The sequence below is a fragment of the Tyto alba genome, unplaced genomic scaffold (genome assembly GCF_018691265.1).
Source record: "Tyto alba isolate M040663 unplaced genomic scaffold, T.alba_DEE_v4.0 Super-Scaffold_42, whole genome shotgun sequence".
Taxonomy (NCBI): Eukaryota; Metazoa; Chordata; class Aves; order Strigiformes; family Tytonidae; genus Tyto; species Tyto alba.
Window position 1 is genome coordinate 29,610,510 of NW_024881318.1, and position 15,980 is coordinate 29,626,489.

The window sequence follows — 15,980 nt, forward strand, 5'->3', positions numbered from 1 at the left end:
AGTATGCAGGATATTGTGTAGCTGAAATAAGGCTAACCACAGGGTTTCAGATGAATACTAGGTGACTGGTTAAAAACAAGAGGATATTTTAAGCAACTGTCTATCGTAGAATAAGGGCTATATATGTGTAATAGACAAGTTATGTGTATATATGTGTAGTATACAAGTATAATCATGATAAGTAATCTATGTTGGTTCCTCCTCTGTTTTGAGGGTGGGGTGGGATTCTTCCAGTTAATGTAGCTTATATTTATTATGACACTGTAGACTGTCTGCTAAAGTTATGCCTGTAGTGGTTTTTATGGTTGCAGGTTTTTTCATCTATAAATGACCTGTGTACTTGAAATGCAGCAACTTATAGTCTGGCTTTTTCTGGTGCCTACTGGGCTATTCTTACTCTGTTCACTGTGTATGACCACATACCATATATAAAGATTATGGTTTAGTATCCATTTTCATCTTTTTGAAACAAAACAAAACAAAAACCCCCAAACAAACCCACAAAAAAACAAACAAAAAACCCCAACCCAGAATCTTCTTTCTAGATAGACAAAGGGTGGAGGAAGAAGAGAGGAACAGATTATCATGTGTGTATTTTTGTGTGGAAGTCTGCTGAAATTTTTAAGAGATGATTAGGGAGTAGTATTGCTCCACTATGAAATTTCACTTTCATTTTGAAAGCCAGCTATTGATTTCATTTAGCATCTCCCCAGGCTACATATTCAGTAGAAATGGCTTCATGACAACTAGAAGAAGGATCTAGTACAGAAGATGTTTTTAAATCAAAACTTCTTAATAGCATTAAACATCAGCATCCCAATCTTATGAATGATAAATGGAACGTTAAATTGGACAATTCTGATTACTGAACAGAGTGCAGTGGAAAATTTGTCACAGAAAATGGTCTCATATTTCAGGTTTCATGTGTTTACTTTTTTGAAAGCAAAATGTTTCAAGTTTTGTAAATGTACAATTACTACAGAAATAGAAATAGGTAGATAAATATGGATGCAATTCTTAAGTATCCAGATAGGAGAAATTTGAGCAAAAAATTGTTATATTTAGTTCTAAACTAGGCCAGAGCATGCAGTCCTTTCCTGTTTGATTAAAAGTAAGCAAGCCTGAATAGCAGTCAGTTTGAAAAGTTGGTGTGCATAGAGGGAGATGTGAATGTGAAAACACAGGTAATGACAAACATTGTGCCTTTGTTTTAGCTAAAAATTAAAATAATTTAAAATGCTGGGCTTAGCAATGCAGGTTGCCTTTAGTTTCAATGGCATGCACGTTTCAATAAGTGAATCAACATAAAAACTGTGTTTAATCATCTCTCTCATCCTCTTTCTCAAGGGAATTTGCTATTCTCTTTCAAAAAAAAAAAAATCTGTCTCATAAGTTGATTAAAATTAACTTTTTTGGAACCTAAAAATAGCAAAGCAAATAATACTGTCTGGAATTAAATCAAGTAACCTTGATCAAACAATTAACTCATCCTCTATTAAATCAATATTTGCTGATGCTAATACTGGAGCTAGTTCCAGTAGTTGGAATTACAGCCACTGATTTAGTGTCTTTATTATTAGTAATTAGGTTGCTCTCTTTCCCCAGTACTACTTCTCAAAGCTAGTACTTGGTTGATATGTAGAAACTGGCCTAGACAATACCTAGGGTACATGCTCTACACTTTGTTAAAGCTTCTTTATAAGACTGAAGGCCCTCTCTGATGGTCTGTCCCCAAAAGGGTCAAAAAGAGTTCAGGTGTGTGTTGCCACAGTCCAGCATCTTATGTCAGCTGTTGTGGAGCCACAGTTTAAGGCTGTTTCAGCAAAACAAGATGATGATGTGAATTCTAACAAAAGCAGGGAGAGTTTCTGCTGTTGCAATATCAGTATAGTCTCTGGTGCTTTTGTGGCAGCTTCAGTTCACAAAAGGTTCTTGTCACCCTAGTACCATTCTTTCCATCCTCAGCAGCACTTCTAGTAGGGCACTTAACTGTGATGAATTAGGAATTAATTTGCTCTGATGTGTTAACGTGACCATGAAGCTCTCTATTAGACCTTTATTTATTCACTTTTCATTTGTATGATATATTCTATGTTTCTTGGATCTGATTACATTCTTTTGGCTGTTCAGTTCTCCTTAATCATATATAGGCCGATCTGATGCTTTTTCTTGTTTGGGAAAGGATTTTCTTTGGCACACTCTCAAGTTTGCAGGAGCATCTCAGTGTTTGTTTTGGTTCTGAATTAGCTGATCCAAAATTACTTCGTTATTCTCTAAATCCTGAGGACGTTTTGGTTCAGATCTAGCATTAAGTAATCCAGTGTATACCTAATAAACATACATAATATAAGGGAAGGAAGGAGTGTTCAAGTCTGATAAAGGAGGAGCGATTCACACCTAGCCTGTGGCCAGAAGATAAGCGGTCCTTTTGTTAACTATGATGACCCAGTACTTGGAACTAGTTTTCGGTGGATGGAGATACCAAAAGGCTGGGGGAACCTGAACTTTTGAACTTTTCATCTTAGTATGCTAGTGTGATGAGCTCATGCATATTAACTTCTCCGCCCTGGAGAGAGCCAAGGTTCATTTCCATGAACATGCGGCGATGTATGAACACATGCATGAAGAGGCATGTTGGTAGGCAGTTTGGGAAATGTGTACACTCTGTAGTACTCAGCCAGTGAGGAATCAGGGGAGGGAATTTGTGGTCCAGAGACAGGGATATAAACCATTGCACTATGGCTGTTTGGCACATCCCCCTGGTGAGGTGCCCGGTCTTGCAAGAACGTAATAAAAAGTGCTTCACAACACATCCTGTCTGAGCCATTGATAATTGGCAATTGAGCATTTTCTCACAATAATGATGTAGGAGATGCAACAGCAGAACTGCAGTAGCAACAAATAATAAAATTTGATAATGAGATTTTGCAATGTAAAAATTACTGCAGAGCATCAGACTAGACTACCTTAATATCCCCTTCCGATCTTCAAAATTTTTTATATTACTCTTGAATCTATGCTTGTTAGCAAAAAGCATCCTGTTCTCAACTATTAGGATTAAAAGATGGATTATTTTCCCTTTGAACGATAGGCCATAAAGAAAATTGCTATAATGTAAGTTATGGAACCATTACTTTTGTCTGTAACCCCCAAACCAGCATCAAGGTAAATGGAGAAAATACTCAAAGGAACGCAACACTGTGAGGCTACTGTGTAATTTGGGAATTTTACAAAAACTAATATGGGAAATACTACATTTCATGCCATTGATCAGGGGTAAAAAAAAAAAAAAAAAAAAAAAAAAAAAAAACCAAAAACCCACCAAAACAAAACAAAAAACCCAACATTCTGGGATCACTGCAAACCTGAAAGTGCTCCTTCTTTTTATTTACATGGGATAACTTTGAAAAAAGTTACTATTAAGAAGGATGTCTATCATTGTTCATTTACTAATGCAGGTACAGTCATGTTATTTTGTACTGAATAGGAAAGACCACATGACTATAACAGCCAGTATAGGTCATTTGCAAAATTATCAGAACCTGGATGATGTTCAGAAAGTCTGTCAAATGCTGACCTAAAAGCCAATGATAACAATGTTGTCTTTGCAGCCATCTTAATGTTGTTTATTTTGTCTACCTGTGATGTGAGGGCTTTTTTGAGACAGATAGCTTTCTTCTCTGTACTACTATCTTTATTAACAGTCATCCAGATCTACAAGGCAGCTTATCTGTTTCTGTTATATATTTGAAATTAAGTACCAATATATAGCTTTTTAAGGATAGTCTATATTAATGAGCTCACACAGAATCTTTAAAAGTATTCTTAATATAAATTATTCTCATAAGAATCATTATACGTTGTAGCTAAATTCAGCATTTACTAGATGCAGTTTTTTGCAGTGGTTAAGAGCCTTTTTTTATAAAACTGTGTATTATCTTACAGGGCTGCAGCTTTTGGGGTGGGAGAGTTGTTATTAATGGTGTGACTTTATACTGTAATGGAACTAGATTAACACAATCACTTGGTTTAATTGCAGATTGGCAAAAGAAAAAGTTATGTATGAAAAAGAAGCAAAACAACAAGAAGAAAAGATTGAAAAAATGAAAGCTGAAGCATGCGATGATTACAGAATTAAGAAGCAGGTAAACTATACTAAAACTTGTTTTATAAAATCCTTCTTTGCTTTAATTTAATCAGTCATCCTTAAATAAAATAATCTCCTTTACCTTTTTGCAGACTCCTGTTATACAAATATTAGACTAAAATCATAAAAGTCATAGTAAGCATTTGTAGAAACTTCCTTTACTCCAGAACTGTTAAATTATAAGACGACTGCATATGGATTACTTAGCACTTGGTGTCAGGATGTCTAATCACTCCCTAACAGTCTATATGAGGCCATCATGAACTCTCTCAGAAACACCAAGAACCTGAAAATACATGGTCTGGATGCATTTAGGTAAACTGAGTGCTTCCTGGTAAGTGCAAATGTTACAGTGAAGTGAGAATGCTTGATAGTTAGTATGAAGATTAAATATTTCAGCTCTTGAGTATTCTAGTATCCCTTTAGTAAAATCACAGACCTCAAAGAGAGAGAACAGTAGGTATGTGGCTGCTTCTGGCAGCTGCTAGAGCGTGTAGTGAAGGCACTGACTTCAAGGTGCATGCTGTAATTTCATCTGCTCTAGAGTATGGTTTAGTGTCACTATTACAATATGACTAAATTTTTATTGGAAGGTTTCCCACTAAGGACAGTGGTTGGAGACAGATGTCCTTTTGGAAGGAGGAGTGTTAACTTTCCTTTTCTCTGGGAGAAGGCTTGGGTTTGGGAGATTTGAGTTTCTATTTTACAAAATTGTGGCATTTCTAAATATGTTATCTTTTAACTATGTTTTTTTTTTTCCCCCCAAGAATTTCCCAGATGTTTTCTCTTAAATCTTCACAGAAACTGAAACTGTAATTTAAAATTATTTTCACGTTTCAGTAATCTGATGACATTGTGTTATAAAACCTAACCTACTGTTCTCCCATCTTAATTTTTAAAGAATGGAAAAATAAGTTAAACAAAACTCAAATATAAAATTTAACAAAAACAGGATAGGAGAAAGCCCTATTATAACAAGCTAAACCAACTTTTTAGTAAGTACATATTTCAGTTCATGTGTATGTGTCCTGCCCTGCTTTCCTTATGTCATAAGAAATACAAATAAAGAATCTGTATACAAATAAAGTATTTATAGAGCTGAGCATCTTCTGCTTCACCACGGACTGAGACTATAAGATTCTATAAAACAATAGTCTTTCTGAAGATTCGTTGGTGCTAACAAGAACTAATGAATGCAATTCCCATTTTTAGTGTCCCCCATTCATCAGATTATTTGACTGCACTGTGGTATTTCCACAGTGACCCGCAAGATATCATCAAAGTGAGAAACAGTGGAGGCTGTGAACTTCCACTGTGAAGTGAAACGTTACATACTACTTGAAGGTGTTCTCAGAGACCAGTGACAAAAGCCTTCACAGAGAACAGTCTTGATTCATTCAGAAATTGCCTGAGCCACTTTGAAAGCAACTGGTTCCTCCAATGACATCTTCACTTCTTGTTCTTTCAGTGCACTTTGCATTCTGGAAGTTATTAATATTTTAGGTTATGAAGAATTTTGAGACTCAGAAAGAATGTGCACACTTTTCATAGGATCAAATCTGTCCATCTGAAGAAAATTATATAATACCAGGAGAGTTTGCTCAGAACCGTATTTCGGATAGAGTTAATAGTTTGAGGTGTTTTTCAGGAAAATTATCTGTAGTTACACATTTTAAGGCTTGCTTTTAGTTAATAATTGCTAATCTGAATAACTATATTTATTTAAAAATACAGTTGTAGTCTTTATTTCAGTAATGAAAAGTAACATTTAGAGGATGGGAATGAATTCAGTTTGAGACTAGAATAATTTTAACTATTACTTTATCTGAGGTATCAGCTAAATCAGGTATGTATATACCAATCAATCCAGAGTTGAGGGAGGGATGCATAAAAGCATTACCTACCTCTTGATATACTACTATTCTCAATTAGCTTTCTAGTTACAACTCTACGGTAGAACATACAGTTTAGCAGTACAAAAGTGACTATGGAAGATTTTACTTCAAAATAAATAATGCCATTCCTACAGCATGTGTAAACTTCAGAGTGTGTCTGGTCTGTAAGGAGGGATCAGGCCTTCTGTAGAGTAATAGTTAGGGTTTGACTCAATATTTTTCTCCTAACTCCTTATGCAGTGGGGCAGCTTGTGGTTCCTGGGAATCTGAATGATCTCTAGGCACTCTGAGGCAGGGACCAACTGGGGTAGTTGGCAATTGTTAGATACTGTGGTTCACCTGGGCTGTCCAGAAGGACATACTTAATGAGGAGCAGGTACAGTATCAGAAACAAGGAGGACTGTTTTCTCGCAGGGCTGGGTGCTGGTATACGCTGACTCGTGAGTGCAGACTAACCATAGGAACCAGTAGTTTCCTGTATTTTTGTGGTTGATGTGTGCCATACAAATAAACATCCTTTCCTAGATAATGCTTTTATCTTGATGGTTGTGAGTGTGGGAAAAGCCTGAGATATCTGTTTCCTTTTAGTGGGATTGTAGATACACTCTGGTGTTTTTGTTAACTGTCAGCATTTTTACTGATAAGAATGCATAAAGTACATCTTGCTAATACATAGGTTTTTTACAAGTATTAGTGAAAACAGCAATATTTTTCTTGCTTTGTTGAGTGAAAGGTAGAGTATGTCCTGAAACAGATAAAAAGAAATACATTTGGAAACAATGTGTATTGTGTTTGAAATTTATTGTGGAAGATGAGAATTTGCTGCTAATCTTGTTTCTGGAGGAGTTCTCACTGAAAAGTATATTGTCATGTTCTGTAGCTCTTTCATTTTTAAATGTCTGTTTAGTCTTAAAGAAATATTCCAGTTAGTTCACTTGGCTTTTTACATTTTTAGCTCTTTCCACCTCTTACCCCATTGGTTCAAAGTTTCATTCTTCTCACCAATCAAGTACAATAAGAATAAATGAAACATACAGTTTCACTTCAGTCTGATTATTTTCATAATTTTTTTTTTCATAGGAATGGATGATCTTTACTTAATAATCTGAACTCTAGCCCTAATTGCCTGGGTAAAGAGGCAGTGGAAATGCTAATGAAGAGTCCAGTGCTCCCCCTTACGTATTTTAACATCTTTAACAAACACAGTTCGTTTCCTTAAAAGGAATTCTCTGTACTAAGTACAGAATAATATTTGTAACATACAACTGGTATTAAAAATGCTTTCAGACTTTGGGTTTATTGCCTAACGTGCTTTCTGAAAGAGACCAAATGGTGAAAAATCATTACTGTGATATTCCTTTTTTCCTTCTGTTTTCTAGAGGCTGTTTTCCTTTCTATCTAGGCAGGTGTAAGTTCCTTTTGGATTCCAGACTTTATGCTGAAGATTAAAAGCACTCATGCAGTATTTGGAATAAGTTAGTATGGCAACATTCCTATGGTAGAAAAGACTTGCCACCACGATGGGACATGATTCATTTCTTCATCAGTTGGACTCTCTTTTGCAGTGCTCTAGAGGGAGGAAAGAAAATCTGGACTTGACTTTTCTGACTTCTGTCTATGTAGGGAATTTGCCATGTCTGTTCTGCTTCCAATTTTAGCACATATATTTCCCCAGGTATTTCACCTCCACAAAACAAATGGGAGATTCCTCATAAACCTGCAAGCTTATTCTAAAACGTCTCCTAACCAGCCTGCTACATTTTAGAAAAGCATGCATTACATTAAGCATGGATTCAGGATCTGTATCTTAACAAACCACCTAAAAAAAGGAAGAGAAAAAAAATCCCAACCCTTTCAACCTCTCCCCCAAGCTTAACCTGCCCCACAAAAAGCTGGGGGAGGGAGTAGCAGACAGAAAATTTGGCTGTTCTAACAAGGTTGAGCCATTCTTGTTGGGAAAGCAAGTCTTTCTTTTGTCAGTGTTATCTCTATGGCAATTCCAAAGAAACCTCTTCATTCAGATGTTTATCACCCCTCACTTATTCACAAGGTGAGGTTTGTACTTGCATCAACATGGATCTGTTCAGGTAGAATTTTGAGTTGCTGGAAGGAAATACGTTGCCTGCTGATTAAATGACAACTTTCTGTAATGGGTAATTCCATTGTCATTCTCTTAAGTTAATTTTAAAGGAACAATATCTGTAATTTATGATACAGTGTATTTAATTAAAAACTGTTTCAGTGGAGCACATGGAGTTTTGCTTCTGTCCTCTGAAAAGCATTTCCATTTTTTACCTTTAACTCACATGGTGTCCGCCCTCCACCCTCCACTGCTGACAATGAAGAAAACCTGACAGTTGTATGTTAGTGGAAAATAGCCAGTGGCAAACTTTCTTCAGAAAAGACCAAAGGAACCTTTCTGCCTTTTATGTCCTAAAGTGATCTGCCGTAGAAGAAAGGAGATTAGCCCTCACCTGAGAGGAACTGCAGAGAAAGCTCATCTGAAATACTAAAGCATTAGATTTAATGGTTTTCTCCTTAGGCCTTCTTACAAATGGTAGGTGGCTTGTGGTTGACACGTGGCCATTTCAGTTCTTGAAATGTCCAAGCACTATAGAAACAAGATAACATTTGCCAATTCTTTACTGAAAGCTTTTCTTCATGGTCCTTTGGAAGTGTTTTGATGATTGTTTTTGACAACTCACCTATAACGGACTGCAGTATGCTCTTGTATTGTGTATTTGTAGATAGCTCAAGGTTCTTTTGGGGCTGTTATGTGAAAATAAAACAAGTTGCCTCAAAGGAAGTAGAACTAATAAACTTTCAGTTTCATACAGTTTTTGTGTGTGTTTGGGGTTTTTTCCCTTTGTATTCACCTTAATGCTGTATTTCCTCTGAGTTCCTGCATTCCCTATGCCCAGCTTTCTCCTGCATCACCTATGCTGTACCACTCCCTATGTCCCTGCGCCACCATCCTGACCAAGCACACTGTGCCTTTAAAGTCTCTGGTTACCAGTGAGGTGAGAAGTAATGCCATGCTGTGGATTTAAGTTACAAATACATTGATTAGCCAATCAGTAGTCTTAGCATGACTGCTTACTTTGCACTACATTCTCTTCTTTAGTAGTATTATTAATTTTGGAATCACTGGTGTTCATGATACTTACAGATGGCCTTTTTTCTCTTGGGTGTCTGTCTTTTCATCAGACGTGGGGTAATCAGTCAGTGGATTTTGTGTTTTACAAACTTCCCGATCAAAAGCCGTTCAAACCAGTAGTACTTTTCTTAGCAAACTGAATTACTTGCATGTCATTTTCTTTTCCTCCCTACTCTATTTGAGTAGATCCATGCTGTTATGATTATCTATGCAACAGAGAGCAAGTGATTATGAGGCAGTATTTAAAAGCATTACTATATACTCGTGTGTGTATATAACTGGTACATTTATGATTCATTCGTATTTATCATGTTTTTAGCCTATCTTGTGTTTAGCACACCACTCCTGTTGTATAAAACAGTATTGTCACTATACCGTATGACCCAGTAGTTTATTAGGATTCTAAGATCAAAGAAAGACAGAGGCCCCTGTGGAAGTTTTCTTGTTGTTTTCAAATTATTTGTGGATCTGCATATTTCTAAATCTCTTGGTTAGATGGGGGTCAGCTGGAAAACAAACAAACAAACAAACTCTCCATCTTTCTAAAGCTGATAAAACTGTTGTCCCCATTATACAATACATGTCAGGCTCAGCAAAATTGCTTCCCCTTGCAGAATACTTGATATTGACACATCTGAGGAAACTGCTTTCTTTTGACAGATGCCAGACATCTGCTCCCTTAGTAGAAATACCTTAAATCCTAAAAGACAACTGACTAGAAATGTAGCCAGTTGAAGAGATTCGTTTAACTGGCTTTTTCAGTATGCTCAAATGAAAGGGAACGTCATCCTTGCTGTGGCCACAAGAACTCTTGGTCCTATGTGCCCCTATTGACAACAAATTCAGTTTGCTTCTCCCCGTAAATATTTTTGTGCTTTATTGCTTTTGTCTTAACACTTTATTTAGATGCACTTCAGTTACTCCAGTTTTTTAACACTTATGTTTGGCACTGTAATTCACAGAAACCTTGCAGATATTTATGGTTCTTCACAAAGTTAGCTAACTTTCATGTAGTAACTTCTTCTGTGACCTGCTTATAATTTAAACTACTTAGAGTTCAGTCAGAAAGTTTGATAAAATTTTGATAGAATTAGGAGAGCAAACACTTTAAAAATTCCAGTCCTAAAGCTTATTAAATTATCTGAGCTTTTGACTTTACTTTATTATAAGCATTTGTAACAGTAAATGGTCTATTTGGGATTATCAGCATTACTTTAAGAAAATGTGATTTATGCAGAAGTTATCAAAGTTTGCATAGGTAGTTTGGTAATCAACTAATAATATTGGTTCCACAAAATTCCTGTTCCAGTCTCCAACTGTTTGCATCTACTGAATATAGTTTCAGGATTTATCATCCTTCTGTGTTTTATTTATTACTGCATAACTGCAGGCAAATATAAATAAAACTCGGGAACCCCTTTGGATCTCAGTCAAATTCTGTTTTGAACAGAGCGATTGGGGTAGTTTTGTACTTTTCTTGCAGCAGTCAGGACTACAGCTTACAGATTCTAGATTTATATGCCTTTCTGGATCACTTATTGAGTGACATATATCAAATAAATTATTATTTTTCCCATCATCTACAGCTATACAATGTACAACTGTTTAGCAGTGCTGGCCCAGTGAAGTAATTATTGGATATTCTCACTTCTGTAGGTATTCTTTATAGAACAAATTTCTACTACATAAAGCAGAAGGTGTTATCTCATGCAGTTTATGGCACACCTCATTCTATGGAAGTTACAAACCTTACAAACCTTTATTTATTCATTCACTGATGACAGTGTAATATGCAGTGTTCCTAGTCTTATTTTTAGTACAGTCCAACACTGAATGCTTAAAAGTGATAATACCAATGAGAACTAGTACTTGGGGGTATTTAACTTCTTGGTTTTTTAAAACATTTGTCAACCGTCTTTGTTTTATTCAAGTAGGCAGATTTTGTCCTAGAGTATCTGAAAGAAAATTAGAAAGAAAGTTTTTAAGCCCTTTCTCTAAAATTGACTTGAACTAATTTAAATATATGACACTTAAAAACACGGTGATAATGTCTTGCTACATAAGCTATAGCTAAGAATGTGTTTATGCATACAGGAAGTCCTTATCTTCCCTCTTACAATGACTCTTTTGGTACAGCAGTATTAACACTGAAAGGAGAATACAACATAGGAATGACAGAATTAAGCCATTTAAAGGGAGTGCCTTCTGTTGCAGATTATTCCAAATGCACAAGAGGTTTCATATTTAAATATCTAACAGATTTTAATTTCTAAATAGATTTAACATTACTGAACAACTCTGCACACCTTTTCTTCTCAGTGGTTGGATTTCAGATCCAGAAATGTTCCATGAAATAAATGTTCCCTTGTTTAAATCTGAAGTTGTTTTCTGTAGGAGGAGGCAGGATGTTCACATTCAGTGGGGTGCCAGTTTAGTAATTTTGTTCAAAGTGCATGGTGAGAATAATCTTTCTCCTAAAATGAAGCACAAGGATAAGTAATAACTTTTTATGCATGATAAGCATCAAAAATATGAGCCTGCTGGTCTTTGCTTTTCATTTTTCTTTACCTTTGTCTTTCAGTCAGAGCCTCCTGCAGTGTGCACACAATGTGATCAATAACTCAATAACTTTTTTCATGCAGTAATTATCTCTATGTGGTATTATCTGAACACTGTTCTTCTTTATTACCCAAAAGATGCAGGAGATATTTATATAACCAGCTGATCCCATTTTGGATGAAGCTGCTTCATGACAGCAGGAGAAAGTTTGTTTTAAATAGCCTTTTTAACAAATGCTGTATGGAAAGCTTACCAGGCAGTACTTTTTTTCTAAGGGAAAAATTGTTCCAAATACTCTTTTGCACTTAATATTTTATATTTAATTAAGCACAAATTAAATGGAAGTGTCCTGTAAATTAAGAGAGTTTTAAGCAATTATGCTGAGTGAATGTCTCTTATTAAAAAAGCCTGTTCAGAAGATAGGTACACCTGTTCTGAAGTTTCTAGATGATGACTGGACTACTGATTTTTCAGAGTAAAGACTTACCTGAAAAAATAATGTTCCTATGTGGAATACATTCTCATTTCATTGACTTCTAATTTTCACAGATGGAGATCTTACAAGAGTCACGAATGATGATTCCAGACTGCCAGCGCAGATTAGAAGTTGCACATGCAGATCTTACTCAACTACTAGTAAGTACAGCACCATAACCCACTGATCAAGAAATGCTGCTGTTCCTTGATGAACTTGGATAAAAATGCTTTTCTGCAATGCAATTGCAGCACATTAGAACTGGATTGAAGAATTACTTTTCATAGGTCCCAAGACTAGCATCATATAACATACCAGTATTTCATTTTAGATAACTGTCTTTGCAGACTTGTCTTCAGTCTCTGAAAACTGTGTGTGTTAGAATATTAAAGCTGTCTTTAATGGAGCGTACACTCAACATACACTTAAATACTGGACTGCTAGAATGGACTCTGGATTCCTGTGCTAGTTACATGATCAGAAAAAACAGTTCACGTGCTTTAGATAGTTTTCTAGATAGTGTAGATGTATGTAATGTGCTTGTAGCAAACTGAAATAGGCAAAATACTTTGCTTGCTACTTCTGTTATGCTATGGACAAGAAACAAGACAGCCGAGTCCTAGCTGAATATTGCTTTGTTTTATTAGTGAGGTGAGCACTACTGCCACATTTTTAAGATACGCATACCTGCAGGAATAAATAGTATCTTGTACAAATAGATTCACTGAGACTATACTAAGTTTGGAGATCATCATGCTTCTTTTAAAAAGTTGCCTTCTCATCAAGAATTCAGCTACACTTGTAAATGCTACTGTGAGGCTAAAAATACCTACCCTAAATTGAGACCCAGACATATTTGATGGCTAAAATGCAAATCCCTTCTCAAAAAAACACTCAAGGTGTCATATCCTCAGGTATGTCTCTACTGTTTTCTAAAATAAATGCTCAGTACCTGGCAGGTTGTAGGGTCGTCCTGTCATTCAACTAGTTACTTAACAGTTAGCTGGTCTAGATTTCAGTGGCATGCAGAAGTGGTGCTATTGATCCATACAGTGTGCTGAACAAACTTAAAACAAGGAATGGGGGGAATTACTATTGTTGATAAGAATTTGGACGTCTTTAAGAGTTACTTTCTGTGCTTAGCTCACCTTCAATGCTTTTATTAAGATCAACTAGATAGTAGTAGGTTTTTTCAATTGTCAATCTGCTTAAGCTTCTTCCTAATGGTACTCTTGTTCTAAGGTCTGTTCTTACTGGTTCCAGTTATGCTGTTCTTAGTTTTAAATATTTAACAGACTAAAATAAAGGTATGGACAACAGAAATTACCTCTGCTTTGAGTCATGTAGAATTAATGTTTTCAGTATATCCATTGTTTCATAGAATGGTTTGGGTTGGAAGGAACCTATAATGGTCATCTAGTTCAAACCCCCTGCCATTAGCAGGGACACCTTACACTAGATCAGGTTGCTCAGAGCCCTGTCCAACATGACCTTGAATGTTTCCAGGGATGAGGCATCTACCATGTCTCTGGGCAACTTGTTCCAGTGTTTTACCACCCTCAACACAAAAAATTTCTTCCTTATATCTAGTTTGAATCTACCCTCTTTTACTTTAAAACCACTAACCTTGTCCTGTTGCTACAGCCCCTACTAGTGTACCTCTATCTTCCTTATCAGCCCTCTTGAAGTACTGGAAGGCCACTATAAGGCCTCCCTGGAGCATTCTCTTCCTCAGCCTAAACAACCCCAACTCTCTCAGCCTGTCCTCACAGGAGAGGTGTTGCAGCCCTCATCATTTTTGTGGCAACCCCCCTCTGGACCTGCTCCAACAGGTCTATGCCTTTCCTGTGCTTGAGTACTCCAGAGCTGGATGCAGTCCTTCAGGTGGGGTCTTGCCAGAGCAGAGTAGAGGGGCAGAATCACCTCCCTCTACCTGCTGGCCATGCTTCTTGTGATGCAGCCAGGATACAGTTGGCTTTCTGGGCTGCAAGCACACATTGCCAGCTCATGCCCAATTTTTCACCCACCAGGACCCCCGAGTCCTTTTCCACAGGGCTGCTCTCCACCCCTTCATCCCCCAGTCTGTATTGATACCAGAGGTTGCCCCAACCCAGGTGCAGGACCTTGCACATGGCCTTGTTGAACCTCCTGAAGTTCATATGGGCTCAATTCTTGAGCTTGTCCAGGTCCCTCTGAATGGCATCCTGTCCCTCAGGTATGTCAACCCCATCTTTCAGGTTGACCCCACTGTCCAGGTCATTGATGAAGGCATTAAGCAGTACTGGTCCCTATAAGGACCCCTGAATGATATCACTCATCACTGATCTCCATCCAGATAGTGACCCATTAACCACTACTCTCTGATGCAACCATCCAACCAATTCCTCATGCCCTGACCAGTCCACCTATCCAATCCATCTCTCTCCAGTTTAGAGAGAAGGATGTTGTGGGGGACCGTGTCAGAGGCCTTAACAGAAGTCCAGATAGATGACATCAATAGCTTTTACCTCGTCCACTGATGTAGTCACTCCATCATAGACAGCCACTAGGTTAGTCAAGCAAGATTTGCCCTTGCTGAAGCTATCTTGTCTGTCTCAAATCACCTTCCTGTTCTCCATGTGCCTCAGAATAGCTTCTAGGAGTATCTGTTCCATGATCTTCCCAGGTACAGAGGTGAGGCTGACAGGTTGGTAGTTCCCAGGGGCCTCCTTTCTACCCTTTTTAAAAATGGGTGCAATGTTTCCCTTGTTCCAATATCTGGGAACTTCACCTGACTGTCATGACTTTTCAGATGTCATGGAAAGTGTCTTTGCAACAACATCAGCCAATTCCCTCAGGACTCTGGGATGCATCTTGTCAGGTCTCAGAGACTTATGCACATTCAGGTTCCACCAGTGATCACAAACATGATCTTCTCTGACAGTGGGAAGGACTTTGCTCCCCAAGTCCCTGGCTTGAGGTCCATCCACTCAAGGGCTGTGGGAAGCAAGGTTGCCAGTGAAGACTGATGCAAAAAAGTTGTTGAGTACCTCAGCCTTCTCCTTTCATTGTTGCCACTTTAAATTTAATCCCATGTCAATTATTTTTGAAGTACTCAAAAAAGTATTTTTTATTCCAGGAAAATGAAAAAGAATTGGAAGAAGCTGAAGAGTATAAAGAAGCACGTTCCATACTGGAGTCAGTGAAGCTTGAAGCCTAGAAGTTTTTCAGTAATCTCTTTATATGCATTAGCACTGGGTCCATTTCACACTTTTATTTGACTATGGCTCTATTACTATTGTTGACTTGCTAAGGTTCCCTTTATGCAAACTAGCCTTTCTCTAACTGCAAGGTGTATCAAATAAAGGATATTCTGAAACATCTGTGTGTTCCATATTCAGGCAGAATAAAACATTTACAGTTCACCTCAATTACAAAAAGGAAAAATAAACCAAATTTAATAGTCAATACAAGCGTAATACAAACTTGATCTGAACAATTCAACTAAACTTTGTTTCTTAGCCTATTTAAAGAATGTGAGGGACCAGTAAATATTATAGAATGAAATAGAATCATAGAATGGTTTGGGTTGGAAGGGACCCTAAAGATTCATCTTGTTCTAAACCCCCTGCAATGGGTTTAAGAAGCACCTTATAGTTGAAATAATTTCAGGCTGTTATAGCATAACAATATTTGCTGAAAGAGGGAATGAACTAAATGATCCTTCAAAGTCACCCATCTTTTTCCTGTGATGCAATGTATCTGTAA

General features: G+C 37.1%; 1 protein-coding gene across 1 annotated transcript in view; it reads left to right on the plus strand.

The window, feature by feature from the left end:
* TBCA (tubulin folding cofactor A) overlaps window positions 1-15,591 on the plus strand; it is a 31,459-nt gene extending 15,868 nt beyond the window's left edge. Inside the window, exons 2-4 of the mRNA XM_042804862.1 lie at window positions 4,040-4,145; window positions 12,308-12,394; window positions 15,352-15,591. Coding sequence (XP_042660796.1) covers window positions 4,040-4,145; window positions 12,308-12,394; window positions 15,352-15,432 — 274 coding nt within the window. The 3' untranslated portion in view covers window positions 15,433-15,591. The remainder of the gene's footprint in view (window positions 1-4,039; window positions 4,146-12,307; window positions 12,395-15,351) is intronic.
* Window positions 15,592-15,980: the final 389 nt, after the last annotated feature.